Raw genomic sequence first — 19030 nt, 5'->3', positions numbered from 1 at the left:
GCCAGAAAATGGAATGTCTACCAACAGTGAGAAACATAAGACCTAAGAGTGACAGAAGATTCGTGGCCTCATGTCACTGCCCACGATGCCCGAGGAAGAGAGGATTCTTTCCAGGGAGGTCCAACTTCTGATACCCAGGGTGGGAGCAGGGTGAGGCAGAGCAGGATGGAGGCTGTAGCACCCCTCAGGAACCCACAGGGCTGGTCGAGGGGCCAAGATAAGGGTATATGTTCATAGGTGCAATGAGGCTTATGCTCTTTTTTTTTTTTTTTTTTTACAATTCTATATTTTCACTGGGTTTTTTTTTTATTATTATTATTGGAGTTCAATTTGCCAACATATAGCATAACACCCAGTGCTCATCCCACCAAGTGCCCCCCTCAGTGCCTGTCACCCAGTCACCCCAACCCCCCACCCACCTCCCTTTCCACTACCCTTTGTTCATTTCCCAGAGTTAGGTGTCTCTCATGTTTTGTCACCCTCACTGATATTTTCACTCATTTTCTCATTTTGATTTTATCATCTAGCTCTTTCTTCTTACCACATGAGTTCTTAGCCAGCTCTCTGGTCTGCTAATTTTTCCTGCTGCTTTTATGCTGAACCCAACCATGGAGCACTGAGTAGGGGTTATGGGCACAGGTTCTAGAGACAGAGCCAGACCCACATTCAAATCCTGGGTCTGCCACTCATTGGCTGTGGTGTTCGGCAGAGGACACTGAACTTCCCTGAGCTGCAGTTTCCTCCTCTGGGAAGTGAGGATAATGAGAATGTCTATGTTGTAGGGTTGTTGCTATGTGTGCACAGTACTTCATGCTTAACGAGCAGTCCATAGATGCTAGGCTTTTTCTTTGTGCTGTTGTGTCCTTCATGGTACCATTTTGCTCTCTTGCTGATTTTCTTCACCATTCCAGCAAATTTTTATTCTGCGTTTCCTTAAAGTTTCACACCAACTCTTTTCCCCTGCTTTTGGCATAATCCTTATCTTTTTGCTTTGTTTATTGGCTCCCACAGAGATTCTGCCTTTTTTGTTCTCTTAGCGTCACTTAACAAAAAAGGAACATTAGATGTCCTTATCTTGTGCCCCTTCCTTTGTGTATCTTATCCATTCTCTAGGGCATGTGTGTGCACATGTGTGTGCATATGTACACACGTACATATGCATATGTATGCACATATGTGTGTGCATACATACATGTTTGTACACATGTATGCATTGTGCGTGCATATGTGTGTGCTTTTGTAGCCCTCAATAAGCCTCCTTCCTCCAGCTGTGCTGTGGTACATCTTTAGCTTTTGTTTTTAATCTCACAGGAATTCAGTAATGGGCTTAACTTAGACTGCACTGGTTTTCTCGCCCAGGAGCCCTTCAGAATATTGATCTTTTTTTAAAATTTTGTAATTTGAATGCAGAGTCCTTTGCCCTCATCAGAGGTTGTTAATGAATCCCCAGCTGGAGTCCAGTGCTGACAGTTGCAGACTGAACCATTCTTCTCTGGGAACTTAAGAACTAATGATGCATTTCCCATTTAGATATTGAATAGCAGGAACCGTGTTAAACTGAGTTCAGGCCTTCCAGAATAGAGAGGGTGTGGGGTGGCCCAGAGAACCCAGGTGAACTTCTCCTCCAAAGAGAACCCGGATGCCTTAGCACCTCAGTTTCTCTTTTATCCTTGGAGTCCAGCACCCCCTAATATAGACACAAAACTGCTGAGTCCTTCTCCTAGCATAATGTGTAATTGTGTACATCCTCCCAGATGTGATGCTGACTATAAGGTACGTGTTCTGTTTCAGTTTAACCAAAATTTATTGACTACCTTCAATGTGATGGGACTATAGAGGATACAAGATGAGTATACACACTCTCCTGATGCCTCAAAACTAGGATTTAATAAGGGAGCCAGAGAAAGTGTAAATCTATCTGATACGAGACAGAGTCAAAGTATCCCAATTAAATAATTATAAAGGGGAAAAGCAAAACCATAAAGGAACTAAGCATAGGTCAATAAATAATGCCTAAATACTTAGGGGAATTAATTTTCACTACAAAAAGTTAGTGACTTACAATTTTAAATCCAGAAAGCCAGAATTTTCTACACATCCAAAAACACATTAAAACTGAGAGGTGAAAGTGACAAATTGGAGGGATGTTTCAGAACACACCTAAAGGGGTCTTACAAATCTAGAACAGTTCAGTTAAGAAGTGGGCGTTCAGGGCACCTAGGTGGCACAGAGAGGAGCATGTGACTCTTGACCTCAGGGTCATGAGCTCAAGTCCCATGCTGAGTATAGAGATTACTTAAATAAATAAAACTTTTTTAAAAAGAGGGCAATGGACATGAAAAGGAAATTAATAAAATAAAAAATATATACTTAATCATGAATGTGTTTAATTCCCTAGATATCAAAGAAATAAAATTTGAAATCATATTTTCAACCATTCAATTGGCAAAAAATTAAAAATATATATATAAAACACAGTGTTAACAAGAGTGGGGCCCAGACTCTTCCTACCTGCTAGTAGGTGGGCATTATTGACTTAACCTGCACTCCTGCTAGGGTTTCCTTCTTAGTAGCAAATATATCTCACAGGAGAGAAGAGGCATCGAGGACCCACAAACATTTAGTTTACTGATTCTGCTTATGACCCAGTCATATCAGACCCAGTGTATGTCAGAAATGTGCAATAGTAAGAAAACTCAAGCCACAGGTCAAGAGGAGCCCTGTAACAACCTACATGCTCATATTTTGTTGATGTGTCAAGTCCCACTCATCCAAACTCTCCCCACCCCACCCCAGCCCTTCCTCTAAATTGGTATAACTGCCCTTAAGTTGTTCTATCCACCAATTGCCTTTTGCTTAATGTGAATGTGTTATTTGTCATCATAATACCATTAACACAAGGCAGACACAGGACTGTAGCCTACACAGTTTAATCTCAGATGTATGCTCTACTCTGATTGTTTGACTCCACCTGCATTCTTGTTCTGCTCATTTCTTCAATTCCAAGGTCACTGACACCTGTAATTTCGTCCCCCTTATCCATTTCTTCACAGTGGCTTGATCACTGTGCTATGTGTTCCCAAGTTTTCTGACTTAACACATTCTAATTAAACTCACACAATCTAACATGGTCTTACCCTTCAAAATACTAGACCCGAAAAAAAAAAAAAGAAAAAAAAATACTAGACCTGCCATTTGATCAATTCTACCCAAGAAGTTGATAAATTGGTGCCATCATTCTGGGAGGTAGCTTTTCAATATGTTTCAAGAGCCATAAAAATTGTCTTACTGTTTGACTTGGCAGTTTTTCTTTTAGGAATCTGTCCTGTGGACGTGATGACAGAGAGAACGAAAAATATTTACATAGCATTATTTATTACTGGAAAATGTTGGAAACAACCTAAATATCCAATAGCAGGCTATTGCAGACAAGGAATTTATTCTGTTGTTCCACATTAAAAGCATGGCTTAGCGAGTACTCAGTGGTGTAGGAAAATATTAAATATTGCTAAATGGAAAAGTGATTTCAAAACACTGGTTAGTATACAATGTGAACACAGTTTTGAAAATAGGATAGATATATATCAAACTTTCAGATGTAATAAGTGTATATACCCACATATACACACTTGTAAACACACAGACTCTAGAAAAAAGTCCAGAAGGGCATAGAGTTAATGTCAGTTGTGTTCATTGCTGTCCAGTAAGTAGAATCATAAGTATTTCTGTATTTTGTGCGATGAGTAGTTATTGTTTTTTTAAAGGTTTATTTATTTATTTATTTATTTATTCATGAGAGACACACAGAGAGAGGCAGAGACATAGGCAGAGGGAGAAGCAGAACCCCTGCGGGGAGCCAATGTGGGACTCAATCCCAGGACTCTGGGATCATGACCTGAGCCAAAGGCAGACACTCAACCACTGAGCCACCCAGGTGCCCAGTTATTGTTTTTAAGATGAGAAAAGAACGAGAGTAGGAGTTATTTTTATAAAGAATGTAGTTACTTTACATAAGGTACATACATAGCTCTAAGAGGAATGAAGAACCTGGAGAAGAGTCTATGGACAGCCTGATGTAGGAACAGCATTTGAAGGCTTGGTGAGACAGGGGGTGGAGGGTCTTCTGCAGGATGTAGTCTAAGCCCAGAGCCTGGGAATCTTTCCTCATTGCTGGGCAGGAATATGGGTACTGAGAGAGCCAAATATAGCTAAAAGGGGATGAATCCAGAAGCCAAGGTAGTGGGTGTCTTGTAGGTTGACACCAAGAACCTACATTCATTACAAGGGCATCAATGTCCAGGGTTCTCTGTTATTCTGCTGACTTGAATTTTACTTCTCTCTTTAGAGGAACAAATAGTTCTGTTCCTGCTGGTTCTTTGGCCTCCCTTGAATTTTTTCTTCACTTTTCTCTCTTTCTTGCCCCCTTGTCTTGCCTAAAAGCACAAGTAGGTGAGGCAAAGTGCTGTGGGAGGTATGACAGAGTCAGGCTCAGCTGGAGGAGAGGCTAGAGGGTGAGTCGGGGTCCCCTCCAGTCCTGCCTGGCTGCCATGAACTCTTCCTCCACTATCACTAGTTCACTTGCCACCAGCTTTGGCTTTTAGCAAAAAGCAGGAGGGACTTCCACCCATTTGGGCAAGAAGGTGAGGCCAGGTGTGGGGACAATTTAACTCCTGTTTCCTGCTGCTCAGCCCATGACATGCCTCCAAACAAGGTTCTAGTTCTCACTTGGACCATGGCACCTGCTCCTCATAGAGGAAAGTCTGATCAAAGCCACGTGCCTCTGCTCCTTCTCTGCAGCTGTCACATCAACCGCATCTTGGAGTCCCCACGGGGAAATGCTCTGCTGGTCGGTGTGGGTGGGAGCGGCAAGCAGAGTCTGACAAGGCTTGCGGCTTTCATCAGCTCCATGGATGTATTCCAGATCACGCTGCGGAAAGGCTACCAGATCCAGGACTTCAAGGTAAGAAACAGCTCCCCCTCCAATCACCCACAGCTCCCTGTCACCCTTCATTAGCTCTTCACTCCCCTTGCTCAGAACCCCCCCATGAGGGACTGGCCATTCCCTTCTTCAGTTTTGGGCTGGTGACACAAGGGGCTCTTTTCTCATTAGACCCAGGCATGCATTTGTAAAACCTCTGCTACTTCAGCTCCATCTGCATAGCCTTGGCTTTCACTAGATCAGAGGCACATCTCTGTCAAATTTAGCACCCAGCTCCCTCACAGCTGTGGTAGGCTTTGAAGGAATTCTGACAGTCTGCCCAAGTTCTGTAAGAAATTCGTATTTTAGAAGACAGTTCCAGTAACCACCAGGTAGTGGGAGCTGACATTTCCTGGTTCTAGACATTAAGCACTTAGCAGCCATGCTGCATGCTCTGGAAAGGGGGGAACGGATTTATACGATCTTCAGAGGTCACTGAAGTCCCCTCCCTTTTGTGCCTGCCTATAGCTGTGGCAAGGTCAGGAGTCCTGATGTAATTTCCACCAGGATGCTGCACTTGCTGTCCCTAGGAGAATTCCAGCCAGCATGGAGCCAGACCTACCCACTTGCTTAATAATCTCTCAGCCAGGGGTGCTCACTGCTCTGAAACCACAGCTCAGCCTCTCAATGACTGGCTGGATCTAAGGTCATATGCGAATTTCATGTTAGATCAATCTTCAGTGGTCAAAAAAAAAAGGAGTAAACAAGATAGTGCATATGAGAATTACCTACTTACAGAATGATCTAAGACATTAGTGTATTAGGTTCTCAACCTCAGCTATACACCAGAATCCCCTTCAAATAATGCTGACACCTGCATCACCCTCCAGAAATTTGGGCTTAACTAGTCTGAGAAATGGCCCGGGCATCAAGACTTTTCAAAGCATCTCCCAGATGGTTCCGGTGAGAGTTGAGAAACGTTATCTTAGCTAATTCTGTAAATGCATAAGGTTGAGAACGGTTGATATTAAAAGAAGTTCACTAACTTTAAAGGGGAATTATATATAGGACATGAAAAAAGCTTTGCTGTAAGGAAATGCATGAGGCTCTCAAAATGAGCTTTGAGTGGTACAAACGAGAAGAGCAAGATCAGGGACTGATGGCTGAGCTTTGTGAGAGGGATAGAGAGATTGAACCAAGATTGACTAAGCTGGAAAAATTCGGGGCTTGGCATCCAAGCCTAAAACTTCATCCACCTGCAATTTTGAATGGATATAATTTCCTAACAGATGATCTTGTGTGTGTGTGCGTGTTCCCTAGTATATTTTATTCCAAAACAAAGCTTTTGCTGGAGCGAGTCATGAGAACACAAGACACTGTTAGCATAAGACACATTCATCATCCGGATCAGTAGCCCCAAATACGTGACTCTCCTGTCAAGACCAAGAGCAATTGCTTGCCTTCTGGGGCAGGTAATTCACTTATATGATGATATAAGTAACACAGATGAACAGGGACTATCTCTGTCCCTTTGGAAATCTGTTACCTCTTTGCACAAAGCAGGAGCTCCAAAAGCTCATACAGGAGCCACAGTGTTTGTATGATTTAAAGATCACAATGTTTAATTTTACTTGTCCACCTCTATTGGGATTGAGACCATATTTCCCTACTTGTCAGTACAAAATAGCACTCCTTCCTAACTTTCCATTGCTGTTTTGCTTTGTTTCCCATTAAAGTAGATGAGGAAATGATCCCATTCCTAAAGAGTGGGTTTGGGACCTCTTTCAATAAGTCCATCTTCCCAAAGATCTCTAATATTGATAATTTCTACAGATGGACCTGGCCAGTTTGTGTCTGAAAACTGGGTTGAAAAATCTCAGCACAGTGTTTCTCATGACCGACGCCCAAGTGGCTGATGAGAAGTTCCTTGTGCTCATCAATGATCTCCTGGCATCTGGTAAGAAACCCTTTGCACTTGAATGTAGATTCCCCCTGGAGTCAGAGTCATTCCAAAGTGCTCCAAGATCCAGAGAACTAGGTCCTGATAGAGGACTGGTTCTTTAAGACCCTTCTAGGGTCAGTGATGTGCCTTATCCTTTCATTGCAAACAGACAGTAATCTCGGGGCTCTCTTACTGGAACTAGATCTGATCATTGGGAAAAAAACATGTTAAGGGTCTGCTGAGCCCAGAGAGAAGGTGCTGTTCCCTTCCCATATTCAAGACAGAGAGAAACTAGAATGTGTGCAGTATTTCAGGTATATTAGATATTGGCAAGAAGATACACAGAGAATTTGCACACAATAGGGCAATATTAGGCTACTAATTTAGTCAAGGATTCAGAACCTGATGCAAGCAAAGTAGAAGCAATAGAAAATGTAGAATATCTCTAAAATGGTTTTCCTTGGTTTCCAAAAATCTGTCAACCATCCTGGGGCTCTGTCAGTAAAATATAGGACTTCATTGGAAAGTTCAGTTGTGATACTTTACTATCCTTATTTATTTAGGAATTATGTCAACCATTCTGGGTAAAAAAAAATTACACACACACACACACACACACACACACACATGCATATATATAAACATAACCTGATATATATATAAGTATATATACCCAAGAGTACAAGACAATAGAGGACTTGAATTAATGCATTTACAGAAATGGGAGGTGTGTGTTTTTGCATTTATATTCATTAAACCTAGAATATGCTTTCCTGGCTCTTAAACCAAATTTGGCATCTGCAAAACTACCTCTTCATCTGGATTAAGAACAGAGTCAATGCACAGATGTTCCAGAACAAAATTTCTGCCTCTAGCTTTTCAGCGTTTGAAAGCCCTGGTATCCACAGTCCACCCCCTCGACTGGCTAACTGAATTCTTTTTAGTTTATGAAATCCAGAACTGTGATCACAGCATATTTCTCCATAGTCTATCCCATGCAATCCCTAGCAATGTCACTGCTTCTAATCATTGTCTGCTTCAAATTTTGTTTGCTTATACTCTAGGTCATTTTGCCATCACCCATGAAGAGCCGCTGGTCCCTTGTCCTGATCATGTACTAACAGGCTCTATGTGCAATCTTTGGATTGCTTCTGATGAGGATTAGAGTCCCAAGGTCCTTACTGTGCTGTCTGTAAGCATTATACTGATTTCTACTACAAAGTTACTTTATATACGGAAGTTTACCTTACTAGCTCCTATTCCTTTTCTTCTCCAACCCAATACATTTTCTTCAATCTAAATACTGTCTTAACATCCTACCACTTTCCTCAGCAGTATTTTTTTTATTTTATTTTTATTTACGATAGTCACACAGAGAGAGAGAGAGAGAGAGAGGCAGAGACACAGGCAGAGAGAGAAGCAGGCTCCATGCACCGGGAGCCCGACGTGGGATTCGATCCCGGGTTTCCAGGATCGCGCCCTGAGCCAAAGGCAGGCGCCAAACCGCTGCGCCACCCAGGGATCCCTCCTCAGCAGTATTTTATTACAATGTTGCCTCATCTTTTATTTTACTAAATAATGAGGTGTCCAACAGTGCTCCCACCTTGTGCCCTAAAGTTTAATTTCTAAAACAATCCAAAAAGGTAAAAAATTGTGTTTCCAAAAACTTATGGCCTTGGAAAAACCAGACATGTTGCCAGCCTCACTCTGTATTTTGGTTGGCTTCATTCCAGCCAGGTCACCTTCTCCTAAAATAATGTCTGAGACACAGAAATTTATATGCATTCACCAATTGAAATTTTATTTATCAATTAAGTATTTTTAATTTTTCATTTAGAAGACAACTTTCTCAAGTTTAAATGAATTTCTGAAGCCCTGCCCAGTGAGAGCATAATGTAATCAGCTTGCTCCAAGGTCATGAAGTTTCAAGTTCATATTCCTCCTTTAAATCTTCTATATAAAAATAAGATTTACATACACCCATTAAAATGGAGGTGAACTTAGAAGTAATACTTCTCTGATATTCCTCTCTTTGTTCTTAGCCACTTTGACAGGGAGAACTAGAGCATATCTTAGTTCTAATTTTCCCTGTCAAATAAATAATTTGCTAGAAATTAATTGACTGCCAGTCCAGAGAGGGCTTCAGGAATTCCTCAGGACCTCCACACCCCCTTCATTTTTCAATTTTGTGGGGTTGTGCAATCCCTCCACTCTTGGATAACACAGGGCAGACTGTGACACTGTGTCAGGCTACCTTGCCATGAGCTCATCCCTCTCTAGTTATCCATAAGTCCTATTAGTTTAGAGATAGAGGTACAGTGAGTGTATTCCACTGATTCAACTCTCCCCCCAAAATATCCTCCTCCATATCCTACTAATATGATGCCATAGGCTCTCTGGCTTCCTCTCACACTCCTTTAGCTCATTGTTTTATTCCTTGATTTCCTGATGCCATTTCCAAAATCAAACTCTAATGGTAATTCAGTGCTTGAATCCCACTTCTGACACTAACCAAACATTTCAGAACCTATCATTATGCCAGTTGCATCTCAGTTGGATTACAGATTGACAGGAAGAAATCCTCCATGCAAAGTTTAAAAATTAAGTATAGTTCTTAGCTTAATTAGCAAAAGGTACATAATTGCCTAAGAAGTTGGGTGGCCATACAGATCAGAAACAAAGGAAACATCTTTGAATCACTTCTCTCGGCTGCCAGAGCCCCACCTTGGCATCATGTAGCTGCTGGTGAAACTACGTGTGAAAATCTAGTCCTTCCTGAATCTGATAAGTCCAGATTTTGCTATATCCTTATTGCCCTATTTTATAATAATTCCTGAAGAATGCACACTGGCCATCAAACCCAAGTATTTAAGAAATTCTTATAAAATATGTCTTCTCTTCATTCTTAAACCAAACTCAGAACCAGCAAGGCCCAATCCTAATCTCAAGGGAGGAAATGGAATCATTCCCTGGCTTTTTAGTACAGCACAACTGTCTCCAACTTTCACACATTCCAGAAAGTCCATTTTACTGCAGTCTAAGCTGAGACAACCTCATCTGCTCCAGGTGTGGTGTCTCTTCCTTTCCAAACTCTGCCAGGTTTCATACTTTATTTTATTTTGGGATCTTATGTTGGGATTTTCCTTCTGCTTTTCAAAAGGTTTAAATTTCCCTCCAAAGTTAACATTTCTCTTCCCTGGCCCAAACTAAATCACTTTCCATTTCTTCATATATTCAGGATCCACTTATTAAGCTCCCGTGTTCCAGTCGGTAAGTGATGCACTCAAAGATGAGTATCATACACTCTTTATGTGGCGCATCAAAATAGTTTATAACCAGCTGGGGCTCCCTTGTTAAAAAGTCCTGTGCCTCTCCATGTCTGAACCAAATTGTCCTTTTCATATGTGAGCCAGTATCCTGTCAGTATATAGAACATGAAAAGATCACCTCATCATCCGGAATCCTAAAATGATTAGATCCAGAGTTGATGTGTTAGTAATCTTCACCCATCACATAAAAATTTGGAATGTGGGGGGTGCATGGTGGCTCAGTGAATTGAGCAGTTGACTTGATTTCAACTCAGGTCATGATCTCAGGGCTGTGAGATCAAGCACCACATTGGGCTCTGCACTGAGCATGGAGCTTGCTCACGATTCTCTCCATCTCCCTCTGCTCCTCCCCCCACTCATATGTGTGCTCACTCACTCTCTTTCTAAAAAAAGAAAAGAAAATTTGGAGTCTGGAAATATTCATAACAGACTTGCTATTGGATTGTTATTCTCCCATAAGACCCAGAACTACATATCCTGATGGGCCACTTTTGCTTTACATATATGGAGATCTGGCCCAGTCTCCCTGGAAAGAGAAAAGACAAAGTGTGGGACAAAAAGAGAAGCCATCCAGCATGCACCAGATCCCCTGAAAATACTTATGATCTCCACCAGATGTGTCCTCAAACCACAGATGTGGAAATTTAAATCAGCACCTGGTTGGCTCTCCGGCTACCAAACAGAAATGCCAAAGGATATGAATAATCATTCTTTCCTTTCCTTCACATGGTGCTAAATTTCCACATAAGTTTTTGAGACTATGTCCCTGTGCATTCTCCTATATTACTGACCTCTCCATTATCATCTCTACCCAAGAGATAATCAACTGCCACCCATTTTACCCCTTAGCTAGCCATTCCTGAATCCAAATCATAGCTATCGTAACTACACCACTGATCTTTTCATCTGTTGTTTCAACAAATGTAGACACTTCTTTTTTTTTTTTTAAAGATCTATTTATTTACTTGAGAGAGAGAAGGAGAGCACAAATGGGGGAAGGATCAGAGAGACAGGAAGAGAAATCCTCAAGCAGATTCCCTGCTGAACACAGAGCCTGAAGCGGGGCTCAATCCCAAGATACTGAGATCATTATCTGAACCAAAATTGAGAGTCAAATGCTCAACCAACGGAGTTACCCAGACACTCCAATAAATATAGACACTTCTTAACTCATCCCCCACCTCCTAGGCAGTACTTCCTCTAATCCATTCTCCTCACTGCTTCCAAAAGGTCTTTCTAAAATAGTTTCTTCATTGGTTTCTAACTAAACGCAGGAGAAAAATCCAAGAAAATACCCTGCTGTTGACCTGCTCTATGATCTAGTAATTCCTAACTCTCTGAAATAACACACTATACTTCCTTAACATCCTTATACTATTTCTTTTGAGCTTTATGCCCTCTCCTCCTTTGTCCGGATTAACTTCTATCCATAGCACAAAATTTATCTTGAGCATTCTCTCTCTAGAACATCTTCACTGATCACTGTCACCCCTAAGAGTGAGAAAAACCCCTCCACATTTCTACAGCACTCCATGCCTGCACACACCACCATTGTACTGAAACAGCATTGTAAATTTACAAAAGGCAGAGACTATATTGTCTGTCATTGGTTGATTTTTTTTTTATGATAGTCACGCAGAGAGAGAGAAAGAGAGAGAGAGGCAGAGACACAGGCAGAGGGAGAAGCAGGCTCCATGCACCGGGAGCCCAACGTGGGATTCGATCCCGGGTCTCCAGGATCACACCCTGGGCCAAAGGCAGGCGCCAAACCGCTGCGCCACCCAGGGATCCCGATTTTTTTTTGTTATTAAATAACGTAGGGATACAAAAGGAAAATGATTAAGTAACTACTGCCCAATTTAGGAAATAAAACAATGCTGATAGAATTATAACCCTCCATCATTCATATTGTCAATAGTTACCACATCTCTGGTCCCATAATTAGTATTCAGGAGGAATTTGTTGAACTAAGGTGTGTGATATCATGAGAATGATGTGCTGTCTTATGTATTAGATATCACTGTTGCACATGTGCTTTGAGATGGCTTTCAGGCATGCAGAGTGAGGTGCACAGGTCCTGAAACAGCCACCACACTCCCCTTCTCTCTTTCCCTTGAGGCCAGAGAAATGTTCTGGAAAAATGAGGCCAGAGCCTTACCTTAGCGTCATCTGTTTTGTCATCAAGCTCCAACTAACAGAAGCATTTAAAACTATAAGGATCTCCTCCTCCAGAAGCAGTTATGGCCTCTGAAAATCCCACAGGAGCACAGAGAAGATGAGTCTGACTTGGAAAGTATCAGGGCACAATAATGATGGCACAAATTGGAGGCAGAAATAATGTTTCCCAAATTTTGGCCTTAGGAGGAAACTTTTCAAATATTTAAATAGGCTCTGCCTCTATTCACGTCTCCAAATCCCCTCCACAGTTCAATCCCCTGCTTTTAGTAACTACCTATGTCACACAATAAATGACAGCTATATTGTCAGGAGAAATTGGAGGAACAACTTGAAGATACAGACTTTGCTCCCAAATCAGAGGCACTACGTTCCATCTGGGGACCTTCTTCTTAAGGGCTCTTGGGACCTAGTGGCAGACAGCAACATCCTTAGAGCACAGAGAAAGTCTCCAATGGCCTGGTGCTTTCAGCCTCTCAGCCCTATGGGTATCACATAAACCAGAGTAGCAAATTTGTTTTTCTATCCAGGGTCAGAAAGTTAATATCCTCAGTTTTATAGACCAGATAGTCTCTGTCACAGCTATGCAACTCTGTTGTTTTATTGGGAAAACAGCCATAGACAATATGTAAATGAGTGATTGCTGCTGTGACCAATAAAACTTTATTTATGGACAGTAAAATTCGAATCTCCTATAATTTTTACAAGTCATTAAGCGTTATTATTTTAATTTTTTCAACCATTTAAAATTGTAAGAATCATTCTTAGCTTCCAGGCCGTGCACATAGAGGCAGCAGGCCAGATTAGCCTATAGACTATAGTTGGACTTTCCATTTCAAGTATGTTATACATAAAACATCAACAGAACTGGAGCACCTGGGTAGCTCAGTAGGTTAAGTGTCTGCTTTGGCTAAGGTCATGATCCCAGGGAACTGGGATCGAGTCCCAGAATCGTGTTTCCTGCTCAGTAGGGAGTCACTGCTCATTCTCACTCTCTCTCACTCTCTCTCTCTCAAATAAATGAAATCTTAAAAAAAAAAAAAAAAAGAACCTAGGTCTCCCATATTTTGAATAATAGAAAGGCAAAGGATACAGACCGTGCTATTACAGATGTTCTAAAACCAAAGAGGGGATGCCTGGGTGGCTCAGCGGTTGGGTGTCTGCCTTTGGCTCGGGCGTGATCCTGAGTTCCAGGATCAGGCTCCCTGCATGAAGTCTGCTTCTCCCTCTGCCTGTATCTCTGTGTCTCTGTCTCTGTCTCTCTCTCTCTCTCTGTCTGTCTCTCATGAATAAATAAGTAAAATCTTAAAAAAAAAAAAAAAAGAAAGAAAGAAAGAATGGAAGTCCTCGCAGGAGGGCTCTAAAGTTAACAGAGACAGGAATGCAGATTATCAGAGACGTGAGGGAAAAAAAAAAAAAAGAATACAGACCAGCGTAGACATGAAGGAAGAAGGAATACAGTCAACTCCTGAACCTGGATGAGTATGGGTCATGTCAACTCCATCTGAGTGTTGTTGCTCTTTTTAAAACTTCTCTGAACTCCTTAATTCCCAACACATGCTAAATACTATTTCATTTTCTTAGAGTTTCCTCTGACCTCTGTTTTTATCAAATGAGACAGAATGGGGTTGTTCCATTAATAAGACCTTAGTTTTAACAAGTTATAGCTCAGAGTGTTTTATATGCATGCTACAAAATAGCTTAATGAATGGGAGTTAAATCAAGTTTGTCCAATTAAGGGAAGAAAGTAAGTGATCGCTTTCATGATAATCCTTTTTTTTTTTTTCATTTTGACCTTTGAAACGATTAAGTCTAATTAGTATAAAATCCTTACTGAACTCCTGCCTGGGTTAGTGTGGTCAGACTATGAAGGCCAGAAATGTATTGGAAGCTGGCATGAGTTTCCTTCAGATAAAGTAGTTCAAGGAAGTGCCACAGCTGCAGTGATATAAAATCAGAATTCCCGTCACTCTAATTAGTTATAGACCGTTTGCCAAGCCACCCACCTTTGAGGACCTCATCCAAGTCCACAAGGAGGTAACATGGGTAGGGTGGCCCCAGTAGCTTCTTCAACCTCCTGCATTTCTATGATGTTCCCATTTCTGTGTCAGTTATGGGGGAATTTCTCTCATTGAGAAGACCCAGTTCCAGGACACCTGGATGACTTGGTGGTTGAACATCTGCCTTTGGCTCAGGTCATGATCCTGGGGTTCTGGGATCTAGTCCCGCACTGGGCTCACCTCAGGGAGCCCGCTTCTCCCTCTGCCTATGTCTCTGCCTCTCTTTCTGTGTCTCTTATGAATAAATAAATTTTTTTTATAAAAAAAGACCTGGTTGCTTAGTGTGATCCTCACAACTGTCCTTAGACCCCACAGCCCCTCTCCATGTCTGTATAAGTTTTTCCTCTCCTCTGAGATAACCATCTCTCCTCCCCAAGACCAACTCTTCCATTTGAGCCAGGAGTCCCCGCCCCACAGCCTCTGATTCAGAACCCTGCTCTGTCCCTTCTTTTTTCCCAATTTCTGACTCTCCTTCATAGTTTTCATGCTCTCACCACCCACATTTACTTTCTCCCCTTTACGGTTTTCTAGATTTCCTTACAAATTCTTCCAGCCACACAGAAAGCAATAATCCCCACCCCTGTGTAGTTATGAATGATGTTGCAAAGTAGAAACTTCCAGTGTGCGTGGGCAAGAGTTTCTCTACGATAGGTACCCAAAACATAGATTGCTCTTTTGTCTGGTATGTGCATTTCAACTTTATAAAAAGTGCCAGGATGCTGTCCAGAGTGACTGTGTACAGTTCCTCTCTGACCAATAGTGCATGAACACCTGTTTCCTCCCAATATCGCCAGCAACTGCTTTCCCTGACCTACTGGTTTTTGCCAATGGGCGTGAAATGAAATCTCACTATCTTCTTTCCCTTTTTCCTTGTGATCTTGAGCATCTTTTCAAGGGTTTACTATCTATTCATCTTCTGTGAGTTCCCTGTTTATGTGGTTTGCCCTTTTGCTCTTGGGGTTTTATGTTGGTTTTTTTGTTTTTCGTTTTTGTTTTTTGTTTTTGTTTTCTTTTTCCTATGGATTAGAGTTCCTTGTATATTCTGGATACTAACCCTTTGTTCATTACATGGGTTGTAAGTACCTTTTGAAGTCTGCATCTGACTTTTGTCATGCTGATTTAGTTTAAATGCTGTAAAACTTAACAGTTCTTTTTAATGCTCTGTGGTGTTTCAGAAATTTTGTTCTAGGGGCAGCCCTGGTGGCTCAGCGGTTTAGCGCTGCCTTCAGTCCAGGGCGTGATCCTGGAGACCTGGGATCGAGTCCCACATCGGGCTTCCGGCATGGAGCCTGCTTCTCCCTCTGCCTGTGTCTCTGCCTCTCTTTCTCTCTCTCTCTCTCTCTCTCCATGAATAAATAAATAAAATCTTTAAAAAAAAAAGAAATTTTGTTCTATCCAACATGATAAAAGTTATCTCCTGCATTTTGTTTCTAAATGATTACTGTTTTGGGGGCACCTGGGTGACTCAGTCAGTTGAGTGACTCTTGATTTCCATTCATTGGTGGTGGGATCGAGCCCTGTGTCAGGTTCCATGTTCAATGGGGGTCTGTTTCCAGATTCTCTCCCTCTGCCACTCTACCCACTCTTTCTCTTTCTCTCTCTTTAAAATATATGGAGAAATCTTTAAAAATATAAATTGTTACTGTTTTACTTTTCATATTTATGTCTTGAATCCACCTAAAATTTATTTTTAATTTATTTATTAGGGAGAGAAAGAGAGAGAAGTAGGGGAGTAGGAGGGGGGAGGGACAGAGAGAATCTCAAGCAGACTCCCCACCGAGCACAGAGCCCAACTTGCGGCTCAGTCTCACGACCCTAAGATCATGACTTGACCCAAAATCAAGAGTCTGACACTTAACCAACTGAGCCACCGAGGTGCCCCTAAAATTTATTTCTATATAGCGTTCCTTTAACTTTTAATCTTAATAATGGATTATCCTAACATCACATATTGATTAATCCATCTCATGGCTGCACACCAGTATTTAACATCAGTTTCTTGTTTATAATTGGGACTATTTCTAAGTTATTACCCTCAGTGTTCTATTCATTTGGCCCATACCAATTTTACATGGTTTTATATAACATAGTTTTATAAGGAGACTCGACTTCTGGTACAGCAAGTCCATCCCTCTGGTTCTTCTTCAGAAATGTCATGGCTGTTTTTTATCCTTTGCTCCTCTGTATACAATTTTAGAGTATGCTTGTCAGGATCAAGAAAGAAAACCATCTGATTTTTATTTATTGGAATTGCATCTTTATGATGGGGGTAATATTGAGTCATCCTCCCCTGAGCACAATTTTTCTTTCCATTTATTTAGGGTTTTGTTTATGCCCTTCAGGGGTATGTTACACTTCTTATACCAAGATCTTGCACATATTTTCATATATTACTACCTATCTCATAGTTTCTGTTTGTATCCTAACTTTTAAAGTAACATTTTTGGGGGTTGCCTAGCTGGCTCAGTTAGTAGTATGTGTGACTCTTGATCTTAGGCTTATGAGCTTAAGCCCAATGTTGGGTATAGAGATTACTTAAAAATAATTAAATATTTTTAAAAAAATATGAAAGGGGCACCTAGGTAGCATAGTTGGTTAAGCATCTGACTCTTGGTTTCAGTTCAGGTCATGATCTTAGGGTCCTTGGATTGAGCCTCACATCAGGCTCCATGGTCAGTGGGGAATCCACTTGAATTCTTTCTTTCTTTGCCTCTCCCACTTGTGTTCTCTCTCTCCCCTATCCTCTAAAATAAATATTTTTATATTTTTTATTTATTCCTTAAGAGAGACACAGAGAGAGAGAGAGAGAGAGAGGCAGAGACACAGGCAGAGGGAGAAGCAGGCTCCATGCAGGGAGCCCGACGTGGGACTCGATCCTGGGACTCCAAGATCACACCCTGGGCCGAAGGCAGGTGCTAAGCTGCTGAGCCACCCAGGGATCCCCAATAAATATTTTGTTAAACAATTAAAAAGATATAAAAAGTAAAGTAACTTTCTTTGTCTTAAGTACAGAAATTCCCTTTTATTTCCAACATTGATTTGTATCAAGCAAGCTTGTTGTTGAACACATGCTTGTGAGTCCTGATGGTTTATGTGTATATTCTCTTAGATTTTCTGTGTAGAAAATTAGATTTTGAACAATAGTAATTTAATTATTGCCTTAAATATTCTTATACATTTTCTTTTCCTTGATTTTTTTGCATAGTCTAGGACCTCTTGTGTAATGTTGAATAGAAAACATAACAGTTATACTTGTCTTGGTCCTGATTTGAAAGAGAATATTCTAGTATTTCATCATTTGGTATGTTTGCTTTGGGTCTGCAATAGACATCTATTATAGATTAAGAGAACTCTTATTTATTCCTAGTTTGCTCACAGTATTTGGAAATTTTATGTGTCTTTGTAATGGTAATATTGTATTACCTCTTTAGTGTATTTAGTGGATTATTTTCATAGATTTCTCTAAGACGTGACCATCATTGCATTTCTAGGACAAATGTTACTTGATTATCATATATTTATTTTTACATATTTAGTTAGGATCTTTTAAAAGATATATCCATCATATAGTGCCTCACTAACACGGGATTTTATTTAACTTTCAGAACTTGGCCAATCTTGTAAAAATAATAAGGCATGGTTTTAAAGTACATTTCTATTACTACAAGTGAGGTTGAGTGTTCATATTTGCCAGTCTCATTTGTACAAACCAAAAAGTAAACATAGTTTTGATGTACATTCCTGTTATTACAAGTGAGATAAAGAATTTGTTCAAATATTTAAGAGAGATTTATATTTCCATACCATGAGCTCTCTTTTCGTATCTGTCACCACATCTTACAATTGTATTGTTAACTTTTTCCTTTATTTGTGGAGAATTTCTTTACATATTAAAGAAATTAAGTATTTAACTGTAATCAGAGGAAATTTTTTTTCTTTTTTTCACCTGTTCAAAATTTTTGGATGAGAACTTTAAGTTCTATATCTTAGCAAATTTCAATCATACAGTTTGGTGTTATCAGCTATAACCTCCATGTTATACTTTAGATCCTAAGACCTTATTCATCTGATAACTGAAAGTTTGTGCCTTTTTATCAGACAATTTCTTCCAACCCCCAGCCCCCAGCAACTACTTTCTACTCTGTTTCTATGAGTTTGACTTTTTTTTCTTTCTTAAGATTCCACATGTAAGTGATATGCAGTGTTTTTCTTTCTTTGTGGCTTATTTCACTTAATGTAATGCCCTCTGAGTCCACCATGCTATTGCAAATGACAGGATTTCCTTTTTTTAAAGCTTGGATAATATTTATATATATATAAAAGAATTTTACATAAAATTTATATTTGTACATAAAATGTATCCATTTATATGTATCTAATTTATCTTTTTTAAAAATATGCCAATTTTGAGTTATTCTTTTTTTCACTTTTAGTACAGTATTTAATCAATTACATGAGATATTAAATACTATAAAATCGGCATATAAAATAGACGATTTTGCCCAACTGTGAACTAATATAAGTGTTCTGAACACATTTTTTGTATATTTTTTATTGGAGTTTGATTTGCCAACATATAGTGTAACACCCAGTGCTCATCCTGTCA

General features: G+C 40.4%; 1 protein-coding gene across 1 annotated transcript in view; it reads left to right on the top strand.

Annotated features, from left to right (window-relative positions):
- The window catches only part of DNAH9 (dynein axonemal heavy chain 9), a 336893-nt gene that overhangs the window by 190089 nt on the left and 127774 nt on the right, over nt 1-19030 (top strand). The window contains exons 44-45 of the mRNA XM_072821109.1: nt 4798-4960; nt 6752-6875. Of these exons, the coding sequence (XP_072677210.1) occupies nt 4798-4960; nt 6752-6875 (287 nt within the window). The remainder of the gene's footprint in view (nt 1-4797; nt 4961-6751; nt 6876-19030) is intronic.

Source organism: Canis lupus, chromosome 3, assembly GCF_048164855.1.
Source record: "Canis lupus baileyi chromosome 3, mCanLup2.hap1, whole genome shotgun sequence".
NCBI lineage: Eukaryota > Metazoa > Chordata > Mammalia > Carnivora > Canidae > Canis > Canis lupus.
The sequence above is the reverse complement of the archived record's forward strand: the minus strand, read 5'-3'. Positions and strand labels throughout refer to the sequence as shown.